The sequence below is a fragment of the Chionomys nivalis genome, chromosome 11 (genome assembly GCF_950005125.1).
Source record: "Chionomys nivalis chromosome 11, mChiNiv1.1, whole genome shotgun sequence".
Taxonomy (NCBI): Eukaryota; Metazoa; Chordata; class Mammalia; order Rodentia; family Cricetidae; genus Chionomys; species Chionomys nivalis.
This window is the reverse complement of record NC_080096.1, coordinates 23,178,493-23,201,941: the sequence shown is the minus strand read 5'-3', so window position 1 is coordinate 23,201,941 and position 23,449 is coordinate 23,178,493. Positions and strand designations below refer to the sequence as shown.

Below are 23,449 nucleotides of genomic sequence, written 5' to 3'. Positions count from 1 at the left end.
CACTCTGCACTGAAACAAGACTTTATTTGGAAGTTATTAAAAAGAACAGAGATGCTCCATGTGCTGCATGCAGAGGGAGATGGGGGCTTTGCCAGGGGCCTGCACGTCTTTCCTACACAGAATGCTGTGGAGGGACTCTGCCCACGTGCGTGCGTGCGTGTGTGCGTGCGTGCGTGCGTGCGTGTGTGCGTGCGTGCGTGCGTGTGGGGGGGGCGCACATGGGAGTGAAAGAGGGTGAGATAAAGAATACAGGGTGCTTAAATCTGTGATCATCCGAATGCTAAGAGGCAGGCTAGGTTTGGGGACCCCCCCCCCCAGTTGGAACCCTGGGAGATCTTTTTTTTTACCATGGTCTCTAGCCAGCAAGAGCTGGGACAGGAAGTGTTCTGTAGGGAATTTCCTCAAAGCCCCACAGCCCAAGAATCTGCTATGTCTCCCCACCAAACCCAAAGACTTCACCTGGGCCCCTCTCCACCTCCCTCCAGGCTGAGGGTCACCCAAAGGGAACGTCCCCCAACCCCTGCGTTGTAGAAGGGCCTCAGATCTGTGGGTTGGTGGAAGGTAATCCAACCGTCTGAATAAAGAATATGGAATAGGGACAGAAAAAAAAAAGTCATCTCGGTCCCACTAAGGGAGATTCTGCCTCATGGGCCGTGGGTCCTAACGGCTGTCTTGCTTAGCCCCTTCCTTGCAGGGTTCGCTTCTCCAGAGGCCTCCCACAGTGCAGACCCCAGAAGGGGGTCCCCAGTCTGGCCCCCAGCCTGGACAGACACGAGGGAGAGGAAGCAGAGGGCCGGTGAAGGCAGGGAGGCGGCGAGCTTGTTCCTCCCCAGCTCAGAACTGGGAGGCGCTGCTGGGGTCGCACTGCAGCAGGCGCACGATTGACGGGTCGCTTTTGGCCCCACGGATGAACTCCTCCAGTGACAGCTTGCCTGCCGGGCCAAGGGAGAGCTGTCAGTGAGGAGAAGGCGGCCACAAAGCCAGGCAGGTGGTGGCAGGCCGTGCGGGAGAGGGAAGAAGGGAGGCCGCCCACCCCGACACTCACCGTCATTGTTTGTGTCCATTTGGCGGAAGATTTTCTCAGTCCTCTTTTCCGGGGTCGATTCATCCTCAGGCATTTTCATCACGGACGAAACCATCTTGTAAATGGCCTGTGGGGTTGGGTTCGGGAGTGAGAAGAGACCACTTAAGGCCTCATCCGATCTCATTCTCTATAGACATCGCAAGGTCGTGCTCCTCTGCCCATGGAGGATGGAAGGAAAACCAGGACAAGGCTTTCTAGAAGCAGGTGGTAACTTAAGAGTGCCCTGGACCAGGTGGGTCCCTTGGAGGGCCAGGTGGGAATTGCTGACAGAGATAACAGATAAAAGCACTGCAAACTGCAAGCCCCAGGTGGATACCAAGAATCTGGGGTGCACAGAGTCAAGAGAGATGTTGGAGGACATCGAAGTCCAGATAGCAAAGGGTGTAGAACAGCAGGATGCTTGCTGCGGGTAAGGGCTGAATTAGCACTCTCATTCGGTGACCAACAGGGGGCGCTGGGGGAGATGACACTAGACTGCGCTGCGGTCTGTGGCCGGCAGGGGGCGCAAAACGCCAAGGCAAGCTGGGACCCAGAAGGGGCGGGAATATTATGCAAACGAATGCAAATGAACACCTGCCACGGGGTCAGGGACAGCCTGAGCTCTGCTGGGCTGAGGGCAGCAGAGGCACCAAAAAGGAGAGTTTTTTCAGCTAAATGTACAGATCATGTAGTGCTCGACCTGTGTCATGGGCTGTTTCTGCTCTTTGGAGCTCAGAGACCGGACTAGCCACGTCAAACATTCAACTCCTCCAAGAAAGCTTCCCTTCTTCCCCACGCCGTAACCTTCCCCACCCCCTTCGTGTCCAGCTTTGTCTCTGAACTACTCTTTTCTAGTCTCTCCTTCAAGTTTGTCCCACACACTGCCTCTGAACGCTCTTTCCAAATACTAATCTCCACTACCATGTCCCCAAACCAGCAGGCCGCCCCCTCGCTTCCAGCACACACAGACCTCCCTCTAGGCCCACGGTGCACTGGTTTCTTAAGGATGCTGCCTCCCACTCTTCCCTGGGGTTCAGTTTACAATGCTTTCCAAGCAAGATCATCCGAGATCCCGCAGGGGTCAGGGCACGTCGGTTGCACAGACCCCCTGGGCTTTTCCTTTGATGACGTGTCTCAGGGAGTAACTAATTCCTTAGCGGACTGTGCCACCGTCCAGATAAGAACAGCGACTCTAGCTCCTTCTAAGATTTCCAAATTCCAGTACAGTGCCTTGGCACATGGCAGGGAACTCCCTGTTTAAAGGCCATTGTCACCTCCCACCATGCTCTGTACCAAGTCCAAACCATTTGTTTTTGGCATTCAAGATACTTCATAAGCTGTGAAATGCTGGCCTGGCCACCACCAAGCCCCGCTGGAGGGGTAATTCTGCCACAATGGGGGCCTTTCAGATTCCTCAGCATTTACAGGCGCTGCCTGAAATAATATGAGCTACCCTTTATCAGGCAAGCATTATGCGCCAGGTCCCATGTGCAGGAATTTTGTTCTGGTTTTCTTTCTTGTTCTGATTTTAGTTGGTTGGTTGGTTTGGTTTGGTTTTTGAGGCACGATTTCTCTGCATAGCCCTAGCTGTCCTGGCACTCACTCTGTAGACCAGGCTGGCCTTGAACTCAGGGACCCCCTACCTCTGCATCCTGAGTCTGGGACGAAATGTGTATGCCTCAGTACGTGGTATACATGATTTCTAAACTGTACATCAACTCAGAAAATCAAATAGCAAATCTCCCTTTTCCTGGATAAGACACCAAGGTTTGGGAAGAGAACTAATGGAAGCCACCAACCAAATCAGGGCCTACTCCCTCTTAGCTGCTGGACGGATGCTTGGGCAGTTTGGAGTGATGGACCGCAGGAGCTCTGGAGTGACATCCTGGTGCATTCTGCACCTTTGTGTACCCTTGAATAAGAATTTAGCCTCCGTGAGCCTCAGTCTCCATCTGTAAAATGGAGCACTGTGTCTAACACAGTGGTTCCCAACCTTCCTAATGCTGTGACCCTTTAACACAGTATCGCATGTCGTGGTGACCCCCAACCCTAACAGCATTTTTGTTGCTACTTCATAACTGTAATTTTACTGCTGTTATGAATTGAAATGTAAATCTCTGTGTTTCTTGATGGTCTTAGGTGCCGCCTATGAAAGGCTCACTCGACCCGCCCCCAAGGGGTCCCGACCCACAGGTTGAGAATCACTACTCTAGAGGAGTAAATGGGATAAAAGAATAGAGCAGTGCTTGGCTGGAGCGAGCGATAACTGAACAGCGGCATATATGGTCATTATTCATCCACTGTGTCTTCTGCTGTTTCCGTCCCCTGGTCTTCCAGATGTTATATCCATCCCTCTCACTGACCTCATCAGTGTGGCCTGTGCCTTTCCTATCTTTCCTATCAGAGTGAGCCCCAAGAAGCACACTGCCTCTTTCCTCTCTCTGTGCCACCAGCCAGTGTAGGGCTGGGATGGGAGGTGGACTGAGCAGTGACTTAGAGAGTGGCCCTTCTCCTTGTGACAATCCTTCTAATTAATTAATTAGATTAGATTAATTAGATTAAGTCTGGATTGCTCGCTCCGGGTTTCACTGGAGCCTACTTGTCATTAATCAGGCCCTGGGGTGCACAGTACTCTGTCTGCACCAGCTGTCTGGAGCCTCTGAACTAGCATAGGGACGTCGGGGGCTAGAGGGCAAAAGCTGGAAGAAGAAGAAGAAGAAGAAGAAGAAGAAGAAGAAGAAGAAGAAGAAGAAGAAGAAGAAGAAGAAGAAGAAGAAGAAGAAGAAGAAGAAGAAGAAGAAGAAGAAGAAGAAGAAGAAGAAGAAGAAGAAGAAGAAGGTGGGTGCAAGGGTCCTTGAGGAATGGGCTCATTCATCCAAACTGAGATTTACCAGTGTACAAGTGGGAAAACATGAGCTTCTCTCTGAATTTGTGGGCATCCAGCAGATCCCTGAGTAATCCACCACCACGACCTTGACCCTTCCATCAGGGACCTCCAGAGTTCCCCATCATCCTGCCTCCAAATAGGAGTTTGTGGTTTGCAGGTTGCTGGGACAAACGCTGAGGCAGCAAGCTACCGGCATAGGGAACAGGTCACTTCCCAGGGCAGCCAATGCCGCTCAAGCTAGAGGGGAGCCATGGGCTGGATGAGCTGGAGCAGATATCAGAAAGGGGCCTCGTGCAAAGCTGCGTGGCAGCACCTCTCAAGACACGGCTTGGGGTGCTGCCAAGGACATTTGAGCCAGTGCAGATGTGTGGAGAAAGAATAACTGACCGTCACTAACATTTGCTGAGTACCAAGGATCTCCAAAGCCCTAGATGGAGCTACCAGTCCCCTTGATCTCTTTTGAAAGCAGGGGCTTGATACCCTCACATACATCATCACACATTGCTGGCGAAAAAAAAAAATGCTGTAAAGGTTCAGAGGAACAATGGGCAAGAGTCACAGGTATATGACTTTCTGCTATGGCTCAACAGGTAAAAGTGCTGCTGTCAAACCCGACAGCCTGAGGTCGATCCCTGTGATCTACATGGTGGAAGGAGAGGATTGATTCCCAAAAGTTTTCCTCTGACCTCCTCATGTGTGCTATGGCATGAGCATGCTACACACACACACACACACACACACACAAATAAATAAATATAATAAAAATATTTAGAGGACATCCAGGGCTACACAGAGAGACCCTGTCTAAAAACAAATGTTTAAATTAAGCAAGGAGCAGGGTGGATAAAATAGAACCATAGCACCCTCTACCTTCAATGCTGAGTGACAGTGATTGGTTTTTTGAAATAAGTCTAATGTGTTCCATACTTAAATTTGTACCAAGAAAAGGCATGCATGACAAGTCTCTAAATCGCATTCTGCAGTCAGCATCACTGTCCCTGCTCCAGTTTTATAGATGAGCAACCTGACAGCTAAAGTCTATCCAGAATTGGAAGCCATGTCTCCTTACAAAAGGTTTCCTGGAGTGACGGGCCAGCCTGGGCTCAGGCAGCCAACCTGAGCTCAGGCCCACTCTGGATATCAAGCAAGTCACTCTGCCTGCCTGAGACTCGTGGGGCTGCTCTAAGGATGCACTCAGCTCAGGGTCTAAGTACCCCATGCAGTACTGGGTCTGGTGATGCCTCTGTCAATTAGCTAGGAGATGCCTGGGTATCCAGATGGCATGTGAACATTACAGCCAGGTGGCCTACTCACAGACTGTGAGGTCTCCTACAAGTGCCTTCTTCCAAAGCATGTTCCTCCTCAGTAATGAGAATCAATAAAACAGTACTTGTGGGCTGAGGATGAGGTAGAACACTCTCTACCAGGCACAAGAACTGTGTTTGATCTGAGCACTGCAAACAGATGGATGAATGAATGAATGAATGAATGAATGAATGAATGAGTGAATAAATGAATGAATGAATGAATGAGTGAGTGAATAAATGAATGAATGAATGAATGAGTGAATGAATGAATGGGCAATACTGGGAATGGAGACACACACCTGTAACCAACAGTTCAGGGGCTAAGGTGGGAGGATCATGAGTTCAAATTCAGTCTGAGCTACATAGAGAGACCTGTCTCCAACCAAACCAAACCAAATATAACTGGTCTAAATCAGAAATAGAAATTGGGAAAGACAAAGCAAGATGGGGAACTATTCCAAATTAAATCAGAATAACCAAGACTGTCATAGTGGCACACCTTTAATCCCAGCAGTCGGGATGCGGAGGCAGGCAGAACTCTGTGAGCTGGAGACCATCCTGGGCTATACAGCGAGTCCCAGGCCAGCCGGAGCTATAGAGAGAGACCCTGACTCTAAATAAATATGACTAGCAAAATAGGACAACAAATTCAATGTAGGATCCCAGACCAGAACCAAAAGGGGAAAAAAAGGCCGGGCGGTGGTGGCGCACGCCTTTAATCCCAGCACTTGGGAGGCAGAGGCAGGTGGATCTCTGTGAGTTCGAGGCCAGCCTGGTCTACAAGAGCTAGTTCCAGGACAGGCTCCCAAACCACAGAGAAACCCTGTCTCGAAAAACCAAAAAAAAAAAAAAAAAAAGCTACAGAGAACATTCTGAAGAGAGAGGACAATAGCGTATGATCTCTATACTAGAACAGCATTGTTTCTGTGTCAAATGCCTTGACTTGGATAATCGTGCTATGGGTTATGTAAGAGAATGTCTTATTCCTAGGAAAGACATCTGGACTTGGGGGGGGGGGTGAAGGGTCAGTGCCGAGAGCAACCTGGAAGCAAGGCCCACAGGCAGAGATAAAGCAATGCCAGGAAACTCTAGCAGGTGAGTGTGTGGGGGGGGGGATACATGGGAACATCCTCAGCTTTTCTTTCCTTATTGTTGTGAGGTTGGTAGGTGAGGAGAGAGTTTCATATTGTTCGGGCTGGCCTCAAATTCATTTGGTAGCCCAGGCTGGTTTTGAACTCCTGATGCTCCTGCCTCTAACTCCATAATAGTTTTTCTTTAAATGGAAAACCATTTCCTTCTAAAGGATTTTGTGAACGGGATGTGAAAATGAGCCCCAGTCACTGCTGGAAGACTAGGTGGGTTGAGAGGTTAAGAAAGGTGTTCGGAGCCCGCGGCTGAGCAGCCGGTGTGGATGGCGGCCCACCTGCACAATCTCCAGCATTTCCTCCCGGCTGATGTAGCCATTGCCGTCCAGGTCGTACATGCTGAAGGCCCACATGAGCTTCTGCTCCAGGCGGCCGCGAGAGGTCACGCTCAGGGCAATGATGAACTCCCGGAAGTCGATGGTGCCGTCGCTGTTGGTGTCAAAAGTGCGGAAGACGTGCTCGGCGAACTTGGAGGCGTCGCCATAGGGGAAGAAGTTGGCGTAGATCTTCTTGAATTCATCCACGTTGAGGATGCCAGTGGGGCAGTCCTTGAGGAAGCCCTTGTACCACTCCTGAAGCTCCAGCTCTGAGAACTCCGTGTTCTCACGCAGATCCTGCAGCATCTCCGGCCGCAGCTTGCTGTTCTGCTTGCCCATGGCAGATGAGCCAAGTCCCACCTGGGTACCCCCAAAGGAGGTGAAGGGGCAGAGAGCAATGGTTTTGTCTTTTTGGTCACTTGATATCACTCCAGAAGGGCCCTCAGAAACAAGACACCCCAAACTCTCATTGACCCGGGAAGAGAGAGGTGGGCCCTAGATGGCACAGCCTGTACCCTGCTCTGTGGCATTCTTCTCTGGAGAGCAGACCCGGAAGAAGAGGAAGGGGCTAGCTCACTCTCACAGACACCCTTTCTGGCTGCCCCTGCTAATCCGGTTCACATTTCCCCCCCAAGGGGAAATCTGGGGATTAAAACCACTTTTCACATGAGCAAGGACACTCAGAAAATGAGGTGATCTGCTTCAGGTCACAAGGCCACTAGAGGGTAGAGCTGACCCCCAGAGTTTTCTGGAAGGGTTCAGAGCAGCTTCTGAGCCCTCTTTGGTACCTGCTGCCCTCTCACGGCTTCCCAGATACCCGCTGAGCCCCACATAGGTCCTGCAGCACAGACACTGCCAGCTTCTCTTCCTGAAGAAGTGCTCAACAAGAAGCCTGAATCTGGACCCCAGAGCCAGATCACCTGAGTTTGAATCCCACCTCTCCCTCTTACCAGCTGCGTGCCTTTGGCGATTTCTTTAAACTCTCTGTCTCAACTGCAAAGTGGGCTTAATGATAGTACTTACTTCATGGGGTTATTGAAGGGATTAAATTAGTTAATACTTGGGAGCACTTAGAACCACGGCTGAGTAGTGCTACATCCATGTTAAGTAAGCCAAAATGACTTACATATACCCAACACCGCCAAACTCGGCGTGATATGCAAGTGCACGTCCCCAGCACACATAGTACCACACGGATCACTAAATGCCCTCGAGAGGTTCTATGCCACTCGCCTACCATCCTACGCCACACATGGGTCACCATGCCACCACACACAACAATCCTGCTGCCCCACAACTCACACGCACTGACACATGGCACCACGCACGACTTCCATACACTGCGCATCAAGACACACCAGCCCACGACCCCACATGTCTCACACATGCCATCACATGCCAACTCGCATGCTGACACCTCTCACATGGCCAGCTGCACGTGGGACCTTCAGGTACCCTTCTCATTATCTTTCTATACCTGGGGTGCTGCCAGGTCCCAGGAGAGGGAGCTACAGCCCTTCCCAGACCTGCTGAGGACTCTTTTTCTCAGGGAGCCCTACCCAGCCCACCCAAACCTCTCTCAACACTCACCTTTTACCTGGTTTCAAAAGGTCCCCTCGGGGCAGGGATTACAGTGTGAGGCTGAGGACAGTCAGTGGAGGGGGAGTAGCCAGGCAGTCCTAGGCACAGATGTAGGGGCGTGTGCAATTGGCTCCTGAGGTTGGAGATACCAGTAACACAGGGTGAAGAGGGTTCCTTGTGCATGGAGGTACATGAAGCTCCGTGCACATGAGTATGGGTGCATGTTGAATGCGTTTGTTCACACATGATGTGGGTCCTGGGTTCTGCACCGCATCTGTCTCCCTGTGTGTTTCTATGCATGTCTGTATGTGAATTCTATATGCGTGTTGAGCGATCATGCACCTGTCACAAAGAGAAGAATGTATCCGGGATCGTGAGGGGACCTGTGTCTGTCCTCAGCAGTGTGTCATGCATGTTCCTGTAAGTTGGTGCCCCCCCCCCATCAGCCTCTTCTGCCCCAGGCTGAGGAGCCATAGAACAAGTGTGTGGGAAGGAACTGAGGAAATGCGCAGGGCTGAGCAGGGGGAGCATATCCCTTACTCCCCTCCTCAAGGTCCAAGGAACTGGGTCAGCGGGGCGGGGGCAGAGCGATGCTCCGGGCAGGAGCGCTCCTCCAGGTGCCCCTTCCTCCTGGCCACCCTCGGCATTGCCTCTCCAAGCTGGAAGAAGGCTCTGTTTTCTCCGCAAAGACCCCCGGTACCCAAAATAGGAGAAACCTCACAGCTCGATCCTAGAAACCCGCCCTAGCATCCCCTCTAAGCCTCCACCGACTCCGGCCCTGAGCCCCCGCCTCCATCCTCCCCACACTAGGCGCGAGGTCCCTCCTGGAGGGGGCGCCCGGGACGGACTGCGCGCGACTCCCGGGAGCCGGCCACTCGGCGGTCAGGACCCTGGAGAGCGCCTCGCGTTCCCCCGGGGCAGTCCAGGGCTGGCAGCGCCACCGATGGGACGAATCTCACGAGGGACGGGGAGGAGCGGGCTGGGGAGCCCTGGACGTGGGATCCTGACTCCGGGGCTGCCCTCCCCGCATCCCCGGCCCTGGCCGGAGCGGCCCCCACTCACCCAGCGACGCCGAGACACCGACTGCGCAGGGAAGGCGGCGCTGCTGCGGCGCGCGGCGGCAGAGGCGGCCGGAGGGGCGGGAGGGACTGCGAGGGAGACGCCCCGCAGCGTTGGCCCGGAGCCCCTCCCCTGGGGGGGTCCCCACCGGCAGTTAGGCTCCGCCCCCGCCCCCGCCCGGGAGAGGGAACGCGACGCCCCCACTTCCCCGGGCCCCCTCTCTCGGAAGCACCCGGCTGTGGGAAGATTGGGACCCCCTAGTTCTGCAAGTCGACTCGGGGAGACCAAAGAAAGAAGCAGATCAGAGGCCAGGGACCGCTCTCCTAAACCGGGAACAATCCAGGGCAGTGCCACCCGCTTCCTCCCCACCCCTACCTGGGCACGGGGCCGCCTGTCGCTCCGAGGGCGGAATCCGATAGGCACCCTGGGTGCCCCCGCGCCTCAACTCCGAAGCCAGCTGAGCTAGGAGCTCTTTGGAGAGGCGGGGAGCGCCCATTCCCCAGTCTCGAGGTCTTCCAGGGGCCAGACACGCCCCCTGCCTACCTCCGCCTCGGAGAGCACGCCCCCTCTCCAGCCTACTACTCAGGATGTCATTCCTCACCCCTTCTAAGAATTAATCCCACCTCCATGGATGTACCTCGTTCTTCCCAATACCCCTCCCTGCAAGGCACCCTCTCCTCCCCCAGCCTCTGCGGGTGCAGGCCTGTGACCTGAGAGCACAGAAACACATCTCCGCCTGCGAGGGGGGGCGCTGTTTCTGAGGTGGGTGGGCCTCTTGTCTACATTCGGGACAGCTGCTCTCTAGAGACCCCGACCCCGGCACAGCTCCTCCTGCCTGTATAGAGGGCTGCACCCTCCCTCCTCCAGCCCTGGTAACAATCCCTACAGCTTAAATTCTGTCCTTTCTCCATCTCTAGGATATGGACCGTCTTGTATTCCACATTGCCGAAGAGGAAACTGAGACTTGCAACGTTTAATTGCTTTTTCCAATGTCTAGCTACCAGTGAGTGGCTTAAATTCAAGAGCTCTCGTTCTTCCATTTCAAAAATACTTGTCAAACATTGCTTCTGCACTCTGCACTGTTCCAGACGTTGGGCTGCAATCATGCAGAAGAAACGGTGACAGGACATACATAGTCAGTTCCGTGGTGTGTTGGATACGCAATTTGAAGAAAGCTTGGGACAGCGGCAGATCGAGAGCAATGGCTCTTCAGATTGCATTTCAGATGAGACCAGGAGTCTTAGCTGTGTGGGACAGAGCAGGTCTGACGTCCACACAATGGCTCACTGGAGCGTTATGTCAAGAACAGTGGAAGAATGAACCTGGTTTCCGGACCTCCTTAAGAAGGCGGCATTGATGGCATTTGTCCCTTCTTGGACAGCTCTTTCCTGTGCTCTTTCTACCTGTAGTTCAGATCATCCTGGCTGCCCAAGGCACCAAACAAAGCTCCCCCCTAGGTGCCTAGACCAGGCCCTTCAGTCTAGCCTTCACCTCTTGTGCTTGGAGGAAAAGAGGGGGTGTACATCGACAGAGCTGGAGAGCCAGACCCTGATGGAATAGGGACAGCTGGGCCCTTGGGAACACCAGCTCCTCTGTGTGCCTTGGCTCCTGTGTTGGGACCCCCAGTGGAGGCGTGAGAGACGCCAGACGAACGTGGGTGGTTCCCAGCTGCCTCCTTCAGGAAGACCTGCAGGCTGACAGAGAGTAGAGATCTGCTTAGACCCCACCCATGACCCCTCCCCGGTGGGCCCGGAAGGACAGCCATGCTTGGGACATGGAAAGGAGCCAAACCCAGAGTCATCCCCTCTGTCCCCGCCGCTCCTTTCCCCTCCCTCCTGTCTGAAGCTGGAATCTCCCAGCATGCCTTGATTTCTCTTCTCCATTCTTGGGTGGAAGGTCTCGGAGTACCCCTACTTCCTCTGGACTGACTCTTGGCTCAGGCACAGGTTCAGTTGGCTCCCATGCTTTCCTTCTTTGGGAGGATGATTCTGGAACCTTCCCTCAGCATCCTGCCTCCACAGTGGTGTGCTTCCGAGGGTGGGACGGAGTCACCTCGTCCAGGGCATCGGCTTTCTTTGCCTGTTTCTGCATGTCACTGAGAGCCCCTGAAAGCAGAGCCTGAGCCCTCCTGGGTGCTGCTGACTGCTCCCATCAGCCACCTCGACCTTCCCAAGAGCCATCAAAGCAAAGCACTGGACAGGTTCCTGAGTCAAAGAGGAGGCCTAGGGGCTCCCCACACTCTTTAAGACCCTGAGTCCAGCCGAGCAGTGGTGGCGCACGCCTTTAATTCAAGCACTCTGGAGGCAGAGGCAGGCAGATCTCTGTGAGTTCGAGGCCAACCTGGTCTACAAGAGCTAGTTCCAGGACAGGCTCCAAAGTTACAAAGAGAAACTCTGCCTTGAACCCCCCCCAAAAAAAAAAAAACCCTGGGTTTAAGACAACTGCCGGGCAGTACAGTCAGAAAAGGCAGCAGAGGGATTGCAGCTTGGGAAGCCTGGGTCTCTCGCTTCTGTACCTCCTGAAGTAAAACTCCCTGCCTTGGGCAGGCGACATGACAAAAACAGCTCAGGTACCCGTGTCCCCATGGCGTTTGGGTTACCTCATTTGAAGGCCTGCTGTGTGCATACTCAAGTTCCTCCTGCTAATGCCCCTCCCCTCTTGCTCAGAAGAAAGTGTCCAAGAGGGAAAGAGAGCCACAGCCTGGGGTAGAAGTGGGGTCAGGAGGGATGGGACAGGGCAACAGATAGTCCCTGAAAGAATGTGCATGTCTCCAGAGCAGAGAAGTGAGTCGGGGACTTCAGAAACCAGGGTGGCTGGCCTCTTCTACCATGCTCCCCGGACGTCGCTTATCCCCTGTGTGCAGAGAGCCCTACTTAGACCACCTCATCTCAAGGTCCATGACCCTGAGCATCTCTCCTATTGCCTTCATTTTACAGAGGTGGAAACTGAGGCTCAGGGAGTTGAAGTCTCCACCCTGAGGCAAATCAGCAAGAGGACAGACATGTTGAACCCAGCTCTGTGTGACTCAGGAGCTGCAACCCCACTCTGGAGGCCTATCCATGAAGTGGGCAGCTCTTGTCCCTCTCTCGCCCACTCAGAAGAGTGACCCAACCCCCATCCCACGTCTCTTGGGTCCCCAGTGGGTTGGAAAATCCTGATGGAAGCAGATGGTAGGGACAGATGGAGGGGAAAGCATCTTGGGGGCTGAGTTCACACAAACAAACATTGATAAAGTGATTAAAACCTTAAGCCACCCCTTCCCAGAAAGCCCCGCCCACCCAGCCTGGAGCACAGTGAGCTGTGAAGTGAGATCTGGGGTTCTCCCGAATGCCCTGGGTCTCAACCTCATTAATCCCAGTCTCTGCCAGCTTCCCTTGACGCCAGGGACCACCCCCGGACCAGAGCCCAGGGTGGCAGAGCTGCCAGGAGCACAGCCCGGGAGGGGGCAGGGCAGGCCTGGCAGTTCCCCAAAGAGCTGGCCATGAGGAGGGAATAGCTGGGGAAGGATGGAAAGTCCAGGGCTCTGGGGCTGCAGGCCTGAAATCAGGGCCAGCAGGATAGGGGTGGGGATGCCAGAGCTACGGTCTCTTTGGGGAAGCTCCACTTGCCATGTTGGACACAGTCTGCCCAGGTCACACAGCAGCCCAGCTGCCCACAGAGCAAACTGAATTCTGAGTCTCAAACAGCTTGATTTGGTTCTCTCCTCCGTAGAGGGAGACAGTGTCAGAGACAGCCCTGGAAGGGTGGCTGTGAGCGTGAGGAGCAGCCACACATGGTACCTAGGTACGTAGGTACTATGTACATGGCACAAGCACCTCGCTACCAAGGTAACAAGAGTCTGGGACTGGCTGGTACAGCAGGCCCCTACAGAGCAGAGGTTTGGGCCTGAACATTCTCCTGCAGCATCCTGTAGCTGCTGGGCTCAGAGGTAGAGAGATGGCTGCATTGACACCCAGGAAGAGCAGAGTTCCTGGGCCAAGGCAGCTGGAGCCAGTGTCAGGGTCTCAAATGACGGTGTTACCTCTTTAGACCTGCATTCAAATCCTGCACTGAGATGGCCCTTTCCCTAGTGACAGAAAGCTGGCAAAAAATAGCCCTCTGACCTTCTGGTTCCTCCTTTGTGAAACCAACATTTCCAGCTGCCTGCTGGACTCCCTCCCAGAAGCCCACAGACACCCCCGGCTCAAGCCAGCCAGCAGCCAGCTCACCGCCTTCCACCTCCAGCTTGCCAGGTCTCCGGGTCTCCCTCGAGCCCAAGCAAGCAAGCCCGAGACCCCACCACGTCCAGGCCCCTCCCTCTGGCTGGTCTTGTGTCTGCTACCTCCCCAACCAAGTCCAGCCCATTCAACAGCAGCAGGGTCTCCGCTTCCCTCTCCAATATATTCCCCCTTGCTTCTGGCCAGGTCCCTGCTCTGCGCTCCCCCAGCTGGGATCAGTGCCTCTAAATCTGATTGGAGCCCTCACTGCTAAACAACCTCCCATGGCTCCCACCGTCTTCCAGCAGAAAGGGACATCTGAGGCTCACACACTCACGCCCTCCCACCCGCCTTTGTAACTCCTCGCCGGTTCAGCACCTCTGTACCACGTGACCAGCCCCACACCCCCCAACAGAGCGAAGGAGCTCCTGGCCCTCTCCCAGCCCTAATCTCTGTGCACGCATGGGATTGGATTTAGATGGGGTAACTGACTCTGGCAGCTGGGGACTCATCCCAGCCAACTCTTGTCCGATACAATAACTGCTCTTCCCTTCGCGGGGGGTGGGGGGGAGCTACTCTTAGCTGGAAGCCAGAGAGTGACAGTCCTTTGCCTGAGGTCACTCAGCTGGGCCTGCTGTCCCCCAGTCACAGTTTCAGAAAGCTAACACTGGGATCATTCTTAGGCAGCTCACAGCCTGAGCACCCCATCTTCCCACCCTTTCATCTATCGGCTCTGTCTCAGGCCAGCTCCCCACTATCTTCCTGGGGCCAAGCAAAGGCAGTTGTCACTTATGGAAAGTGGGGTAGAAACAGGAAGCTGTTGCTTCTGATACTTTTTTCCCCCTTGAGACAGGTAGCCCAGACTGAACTCATTGTACTTTTCCTGCCTCAATCTCTTAAATCCTGGGATTATAAGCATGTGCCACCATGCCCAGTTTTTCCACTCCTTGTAACCTGATCCGTATTTCTGTAGGAATGACTTACAACCTGCATGCAGAACACGGGAGATCTCAGTCTTAAGGAACCAAGTGTTATTGTTATTATTCTGAGACAGGGTCTCATTTTGTAGCCCTGGCTGTCCTGGAACTCACTATGGAGACCAGACTGGCTTCAAACCCACAGGGATCTGCCTCCAGAGTGCTGGGATTAAAGGTATGCACCACTATGCCTGGCTAAGGTTATTGATGGTTGCTTGCTTTTTAAGCTTTAAAATTTATATGGTGTGTGTGTGTGTGTGTGTGTGTGTGTGTGATATGTGGGGTGTGTGTGTACAGATGAACACGGACCCGTGCACACATGGAGACCGGGGAACAATTTTGTGGGCCTGGCTCTTCTCCTCTACCTTTACGTGGGTTCCTGGAATTACCATCAGGCTAGTACAACAATCAATTTACCTGCTGAGGCATCTCGCTAGCCAGGGTCAATCAAGGGTATGGTAGTGGTGCATGCCTGTAATCCCAGCACTCAGAGGTGGAGGCAGGAGGATCAAGATTATCCATAGCTACACAGGGAGTTCTAGCGCCAGCTGAGACACATGAGACCTTGACTACTAACACAGTTAAGATTGTGGCTGGCTGGGGGATATAGTTCAACGGTGGCATGTTTGACTAATATGCCTGAGATCCTAGGTTCAGTCCCCAACACTGGGGGTGGGGGTTCAGGGCATCAAGCTTTTTTCTTTCTTTCTTTCTTTCTTTCTTTCTTTCTTTCTTTTTTTTTTTTTCGAGACAGGGTTTCTCTGTAGCTTTGGAGCCTATTCTGGAACTAGCTCTTGTAGACCAGGCTGGCCTTGAACTCACAGAGATCCACCTGCCTCTGCCTCCCAAGTGTTGGGATTAAAGGCATGCACCACCACCACCCAGCTCTTTTTTCTTCCATCCTTCCTTCCTTCCTTCCTTCCTTCCTTCCTTCCTTCCTTCCTTCCTTCCTTCCTTCCTTCTTTTCTCTCCCTTTTAAAAGTCAAGATTTTGAAGAGAAAGCCCCTCCTGGACTAGAGACTGCCTCCCAACCAACAGTTCAATCTTCGGGCCTGGCCAAGCGGAATGCTATTTCCAGTATGCTCTGGGTGGCCATCTTCTCCCAACCCAGGAAACCTCAGTGGCAGACTGTTGGAGAGGGCAGATGCTGGGCCTCACCACAGAGCACAGTGCCACCCAGGGCTTCTGCTCTCTGTGGACTGCTCCCTTCCTAGAGGGAGAGGCTCCTGCCAGACACTGTGGGGAGGGGAAGCAGGGAAGTGTCTGCTAGGTGACACTTCAGGTCTAGGGATGGCCACAAAGGCTGGAGAATGGCGTCCCAGAGAGGGGCTGGCACACGCATGTCCTCTTCTGCGGCCACCTGCCAGCTTCTCAAGTTTAGAGAGGTGGAAACTGAAGCATAAACAGGTCAAGTTCCCTGGCTGAGACTTGCTGAATGTCAGGGTCTGTTCCGAGGTGAGCACTAGCTCTGTCTCTGGGAGCCAGGGAACCAGGTTGCCTTAAAGGAGTGAGGGTCTCTCCCACGGATTCCAGAACCACAGGCCCCCAACTCAGGCGTTCCCCAATCTGTCTCCCTATCTGGGAAAACCCAGTCAGCTCTCAATCCTAGCACCTCAAGCTCTCTGGAGGCAGGCCTGGGATTGCCTCCTGTTTCCATAGTAACAGTGAACAGAGGGCCTCCCACAGCAGTGTGGGGATACCGCAGACACCAGTACCTGCAAGTCCACACGGGCCCTGGGAATCCTTGGGATGGGGCAGCCTCTAGCGCATGTCCATGCATGTGCATGCCTGTGCACAGAATGCACCCCAGGGCTAGGAATGCATGCTCCTCCACAAACACATGGATACCCTTGCATGTGCAGACACATACACAGGGACCCAGGCCTTGGCGTGCTTACCCACCAATGGGATGGGAGATCATCCCGCTGGATGTGACCTGCTCCCACAGCCCCCCCACCCAGTCTGTCCTGGTGCAGAGAAGTCTTGGGAAGGCGGGATCCCACTTTATAACACCCACTACAGCACATTACTGACCACGTGTTGGGGACCGCATGTGGCATCTCCTGTAGCCCCCACAGCACCACGGGGGAGGAACCAGATAAGGAAACAGACACAGAGAGGCAGAGTAATTTGCCTGTGGTCATACAGTGATGGACTGCATCACGGTTTAAGCATAGGACTATTGGGCTGCAAGCGTTTGGGTTCTTTTCCTCATCAGCAGACCCCTTAATGTCAGAGTCAGGAGCACTCACCCTTGATCACACACACACACACACACACACACACACACACACACACACACGGGTGTTGTAGTCAGAGGCAGGACAAGAGAGGAAACTCCCAATTAAAACACTAACAATAATGACCTTTTTGCTCCCAGCCAACAGACACAGACGCTTCTGTGGCTTTTGGCGGTTCCTGGAATGAAGAAGTGACGGAGGCAAGGGGAGCTCTGCCTAGTCAGAAACTGAACAGCAAGCACAAGGCCTTCTGTGGAGCCACCGGGGCCACCAGTCGGCTCCTGGTTCCCTCAGGAACTCTGAGGCAGTGTCTAGATCCTGCACTGCTGTGTCCATCTTCACAGATACCCAAGAGTGAACTCCCGGACGGTTGCATAGACCGGGCGCTGTTGGATAGCGTGGCTGGGGCTGGGCTGTACCTCAGTGGCAGAGCACCTGATCGGTGTTATGCAGTCCCAATAAATTGGGCTCAATTCCCAGTAGCACAAACAACAACAGTAGGCATGCTGGGATGGGGCCCATGACTGTAATCTCAGCGTGAGAGAGGTAGAGAGAGGCAGGAGGGTCTGGAATTCAGGCCCAGCGTGGGCTAAATAAAGCCTTGTCTCAAAGGAACGAAATAAATAAACAATGACAGCAGAACAATGATCCTCCTGCCGCAGCAGCCACTGCCACTCATGCTTCGGTAGCTGCTACAAGTCAGCCTTTAACTCACGCTGAATCCTCACACACCGCCTGAGGCCATGCATGGGCCATGGATGTGGTCACCGAGGCCATCCTTGATGCCGGTGGCTGAGCCCTTGAGTTCCCTGAGAACTGCCCTCCTGGGTGATGGCCATCAACTTCATTTCTCCTCTTGGGTTTTCCTGTTCAGGAAAATGTGGATTCTCTACGGCCGGAGTCGGCGCCCTCTGCTGGCCTTGTCCTGGCTCTGCAGAGCCATCTTCCCTTCTGGAGGAGGCCCTTAGAATTGGCCATGTGAGAGGTGGGGGTTCCTGGAACCTCCGGTCTTCACTCTGTGTGGCCCTACTTGGCCCGTGAAAACAGGTGTTGAGGTGACCTAGCCGGATAGAGGCTGAGCTGAGGAGTGAGCCTGAAGACATCTCCTGCTCATCCCTGCTGGGAATGAAGTCTTACCCATGAACCTCCACTTCAGCCCTCCAGGCCCCCCTACGATAGGACCTCTGGTCCCACACTCTTGAAAGATGTGGGTGACTGTGGTGTATTGCCGAGAAATTGTCTCCAGGGGCAAAGTTAGAGCTGAGGCTTGAGGCACAGGGCAGGCTCCAGCTAGCTTTGGATAAGATGACCAACCTCCCGGAGCACTGTGAAATGGACCAGAAGGAAGAAATGAGGAGTTTGGGAGTGGTGTGGGGGGAGGGAGAGAGCGGGGGTAGGGGTGGGGATGGGGAACGGGACGTGGACGCCTTCACCTAAGAACAAGGTTCCTCCTCTTCTCTCCCCCTTCAGCCCCACCGTCAGCTCCCTTTTCAAGAGAATGCATTGGAGGCTCAGAGAGGTGGAGTTACCTGCCCAGCATCACCCAGCCAAGGACTTCTGGTTTCTGAATCTCAGATCAAGACTATTGTTTCTGGCTCTGCCGCTGCACCTGCCTCCTCGCCTCTTCACAGGTCGCACGGTCCCAACCCTGTTTTCTATGGTCCGCCAACAGCAGGCAACACGATCACTTTAAAACGTAAATGCATTTCACCACAGCCCTGCTTTGCGAAGCTTCCATTTCTAGAGAGCCAGTGGGGCCTTTCTCCTACCCCCTGCTGCCCCAGCTGCCCTCACTTCCTCCCACTTTGCTGGTAAGACTCCGCTCTGCTCTTCCCGGCTTCTGGGTCTTTCGGGTTTCTCTTAGTCCTGACCATCCCAGGCATACTCCTGCCCCAGGGTCTTTGCACTTGCTGTCCCCGTAGCTGGAACCCTGTTGTGATATGATATACCGACTTCCTGTCCTTCAGTTCTTAGCTCAGATGCCACCGCTCGGGCCACGCTCCCGAACTGTATCTACTCAGCCACCACCTGCACACTATCTCACCTTTCTGGTGGCCCCTGTCAGTCTCATGAACCCAGGCTAGCCTCGAACTCACTGTGTAGCCAAGGATGGTCTTGGACTCCTGAACCTGGTGCCTCTACCCCCCCCCCCAGTGCTGAGATTATGGGTGTTGACGATTACACCCAGTGATGGTCCTCAGTTTATGCCGGCCTGAGCCCAGTACTCCCTCTTGCATGCCAGGCAGATGCTCTACCAACAGAGCTTCATGCCCAGCCTCAGAAGAGGTGTGTGTGCCTGTGTGTGTGTGTGCCTGTATGTGTGTCTGTGTGTGTGCCCGTATGGGTGTCTCTGTGTGCATGTGCCTGTGTGGGTGTCTGTGGGTGTCTGTGCCTGTGTGTCTTTGGGTGTGTGCCTGTGTGTGTCTCTGTGTTCATCTGTCTGTGTGTGTCTGTGGTGTGTACGGGTGTTTTGTCTGCCTGTATATCTGCACCCCATGCATGATTATGCCTGAGGAGGCCAGAGAGGGCCTTAGATGCCCTGGAACTGGGGCTCCTAAAGGTTGTAAGTTGTCATGTTGGTGCTGAGAACAGAACCCGGGTCTTCTAAGAGAACAACAAGTGCTCTTAATTGCTGAGTCATCCCTCCTGACTCAGGAACACCTGCTCATGTTTGTCTCTCTGGAATGTGGAGCCATGGAGGGCTCACCTTGTGCCCAGTATGTCCCCAGGACTGCTAAGTTCTTAGTGCTGATTGGACGAAGCTCCTGGAGCCCCACCTTCTCTTGTAAGCTGCTGAGAAGAGTCTTTCATGACTAATCCTGTTTCTCCTGCTCTTGGGGTTTTCGTCCAGGGCCAGTAGCTCCCTGGCCCTCATGAGGTGTGCACTGTTTCCCCTTCCTCCCCTACACAAGCATACACACTGTGCTCTCAAGCTTCCTCCCCCTCCCCTTTCCCCTCCTTACTCCTCTGGCTCCAGGCTAGCTTTCAGGGCTCATTAAGTACAGGCACTGCCTCCTCCTGGAAGCCCTCCTTGCTTTCTTTCCAGTGAATCCTGTCTTCTACCCCTAAAAGATCTGGTGCCCTCTGTCTGAAAGCACAGTCCTCTTCCTTATGAAGAACGTCATCTTCCTTATTCCTGATCAAGAGAGTTGCTCAAGGGACCAGAACCAGTCTGGCTCATCACCATGTCCTCGGTACCCAGCCCCAACAGGCGTGGGTTGGAGTGGGACCTTAGAAAACACGAGCCTGGCCTAGTCACATCTGAGATTAGAAAAGGCAGACCGTATCTCCTGGCTGTGCAACCCACAGCAAACCATTTTCTCTCGCTGAGCATCAGTTTCTTCATCTATAACATGGGTGTGATGGTCTTAACCGCCAGCATTGTGAGGACTTTCGAAGGTGAAAAATGCTGGTGAGCTGTGGGTCCCTGAGCTTTGCAACCTCTGTGAGCATCAAGCCCTTGTGTCCTCTGTGGAAGAATGCCCTGGAGTCCTATCCTGAAAGGTCTTTAGAGGTGGGGGGCGGGGGCAGATCAGGCCCTGAACTTGAATTTTAGACACAGCCCCATAGTTCATTGTCTGTGTGGTCCCAGGCAAGCCTCTCACTTCTCTGAGTCTCGGGTTCTCGATCTAGAACGGAGGTTAAAGATACACATTAGCCTAAAACTGCAAATAACGCAGCAGATCGAGAACTGAGGTCTCCTTTATTGTACCCCAAAGCAATCTCTTGCCTTCTCCTGAATCTCCCTGCGACTTGGGGCTGCGTCTAAGAGCACACTAGATATGAGCCATGTCTGTCCCAAGACTGGACAAAAGCCTTCCTATTCTAGATGACAACCTATGACAGAGACAGGCTCTGAGACACCTCAGAGAGTCTAAATGTGGGTGAGTCCTTTGGAGTCTGTGTCTTCGGAGAGCCAGGCAAGTAAAAAAACAGGAATGCAGCCGGGAAGGATGCATTCCTGCTCTCCATACCCTCCCCTTTCCCAAATGCAGTTCGTGTGTTTGTGTGTCCTTCCTGAATGCTGCCTGGAGCCGGGTACACAGTAGGTGCTCGATAAGTGAGTGATAGGAGGATGGGTTTCTTCTGGACAGCCAGCAAACATTACTGAACGCCTGCTGCATTAGTAGCCTCAGCGCCCGTGTTAAGGCAGGGAGCACTGGGTGGCGGATAGAAAGAAGTGCTGACGAACATTTTCCCAGGCTCCCTTGGGGCACCTCCAGGTCCTTTCAGTTCTTAGCACCCGTAACCAGCTCCTTCTGGGTGCTGGATTCCAAACCAGGGGTTCCTCCAGAACTGAGAATGCCCCAGCACCTCATGAATCCTGTAAAGGCTTTGTGGGAATCCTGGGAACCCCCATGGTCACAACTCTTCACATTCTTCAAGTCTGCCATGTCCCCTCCAGTAGCAACCAGCAGCCTCTGCTCATTGCTCCCAGGCAGTGAACATGGCCCTTTCCCTCTCCTAACGGCCTACAACAGCCTGGGGTTTTTTCCAGAATGGCCAGCAGGTGGCGTGGAGGCTCCCTTCTCCCCATTACTGGACAATAGGCTACATCCCACCCGGACCCTCTCCCTCCTTTTTCCTCAGCCTGGATAAAACCGTGACCTCTGTCTGACCCCTCTCTTTCCTGCTGTTCCAGTAATGGCTGAGGAGACTCTGAGACTCCGGTTGCTCCTACAGGCCCCCTGAGAAAGGCAAGGAGGTCCTTGGGGGTTAAGCTGCAGTTGGTGGGGTGGGGCTGGCAGGGCGGGGCAGACAGCAGCTGCCAACCAAAAGAGAACAAGAAAAAGAAGGGGGAAGGTCCCTGGCTGGGCTACTATCCCAGGCAGGTCCAGGTCCCAACAAGGTCCCAGCTAAGGCTCATCCCCAGGACAGGGTATGTGGCCGAGGAAATAGATGGTGGTAAGGAATAGGGGCATCAGTCTGCCCATCGTGGCAGTCCTGGAGGTACAGAGGGTTGGGTGGTATGATCAGAAAGTTCGGCAGAGCCCCCTGAACCACCTCTCACCCATTCACCCCATTCTCCCCAGGGGTCCAGGTAGAAACTTGGGAGGGGGGCAGAGGGAAGAGTCCTTGGGGGCAGGGATTGGTAAAGAGGTGTCCTGTGGCTTTTTTTTATTAGAGCTCCAAGTTTTAATACAAAAATTCACATAATGGCAAATGATAAAGTTGATTCAGTCAGCCTGCCCATCCCACTGTGACCTCTAGACTCTACCCTGTGTGTGTTTACACGGGAAGATGCCTCCTTACCAGGGTAGATAGCTATTTTAAAAATGTAATATATGCTAACTCAACCAACATTCAGGTAGTGAATTGTTTCCTCCTTACCCTGAAAGAAAGAAAAAATCCAGCCAGAAGGACAGAGATGTGATGGTTCAGTGTCCAATTTTACCTAGTTTCCTGATGCATTTTGGTAGACTGAAAACATTCCAAACTGCTAAATTATATTGTTCAACAGTTCTTTCAAAAAGGGTATCCTGTGGCTTTTTTTTGCCTCCTGATGGAGTTTGCACCAAGCTCAGGGACCTCTCTCTGTACGCCTCCATTTCTTAATCTAAAGCCTGGGAGTAGAATGGATGACCTTGAAGGGACTTGTTCCTCCTCTTTGGGAAGAGATCTCTGTGACAAAGGAGAGTCCCACCCACCTACCCACCACCACCGAAGGGGGTGCTTTCAGACGGGAGCGTGAGGAAGCCCTTTGTGTAGGGAGGCCAAAGGACTCTCTCTGCTCTAGCCTTGCTCCCTCGCCTTGCTTCTCTGACTGGGACTGGGTTAAAGGGATGTTCCCGGCTGGGGGCTTCCTGTTGTCCTGTAGGGAAGGACAGCGGGTGTGGGATGAAGGCTTCTCTCTACCTCTCAGACCCTCTCAGGAGTGACGGAAGGGTGTGTGAGGACAGGATGGCACGTGGTTGTTCCAAGGCTGGGAAGAAAGGTTTTATCAAAGTGTGTTAATTACTGAAGCTATCTGCCACATCTCCCAGCCCCTAGCACTTAGAGCCATTAGCTAAATCAATGCTCAGAATGGGCATAGTGGTCCCCAAAGTCTCTGGAAACCGCAGCCTCCGCCCCGTGTTTCTTGAAGAAACATGGTTCCAGATTGTTCTTTTAACAATCTAGAATGTGAGCAGCTTTATAGAGAGATTTTAAACGCTGGGGTATTGAAGTCACTCTGGGTAGAGGGGTCTGTTGAGTCAAGCCCAATTTTGGAACTCAGAGCACCCTGGGTTCAAATCACGACTGTGGAGGGTCCTTGCACAAAACAACTATCCAAACTGCAGTGTCCATCTACATGAAATACCCACAGCGGAGTGGACCTTAAGGGGCTGCAGTGAGAACGAAGTCCCATACCCAAGAAGGTCCTCAGAGTGCCTGCGTGGCAGATGTTCACAGTGCTCGCGAGGGAATTAAAAATGGCAAAGGAAAAGAAAAGACTGGCCTTGGGTCTCAGCTAGACCTCCAGAAAGTCAAAGGAGACCCTCCTCAGCCCCAAAGGACACACGGAGCCCCTCCCCAGAGTATCCTGACCGTACCCTACTTACACCCCCGCAGCGTGTGTGTATGTGTTGTGTGTGTGTGTGCCTGGGGTGTGGGCTGGAGTGAGAGGTGGGGCACAGATGGGCATCTCCCAAACACTTGTCCTCTCTCTCTCCCCTGGGGAAGGGCCGGGTCAAGAC

General features: G+C 53.5%; 1 protein-coding gene across 2 annotated transcripts; it reads right to left on the bottom strand.

The window, feature by feature from the left end:
• Nucleotides 1–5: 5 nt before the first annotated feature.
• Nucleotides 6–9,888, bottom strand: Hpca (hippocalcin). Of its 2 annotated transcripts, none has more exons than XM_057785010.1 (4): nucleotides 9,735–9,888; nucleotides 6,681–7,079; nucleotides 1,046–1,151; nucleotides 6–932 (listed from the first exon to the last, which is right to left on the bottom strand). In XM_057785010.1, exons 2-4 carry the CDS (start codon nucleotides 7,056–7,058, stop codon nucleotides 835–837), a joined length of 582 nt encoding a protein of 193 aa, XP_057640993.1. In that variant the 5' UTR covers nucleotides 7,059–7,079; nucleotides 9,735–9,888; the 3' UTR covers nucleotides 6–834. The 2 variants fall into 2 exon arrangements, with proteins under 2 accessions (XP_057640993.1, XP_057640992.1); XM_057785009.1 differs by lacking the exon at nucleotides 9,735–9,888 and adding an exon at nucleotides 9,363–9,507.
• Nucleotides 9,889–23,449: the final 13,561 nt, after the last annotated feature.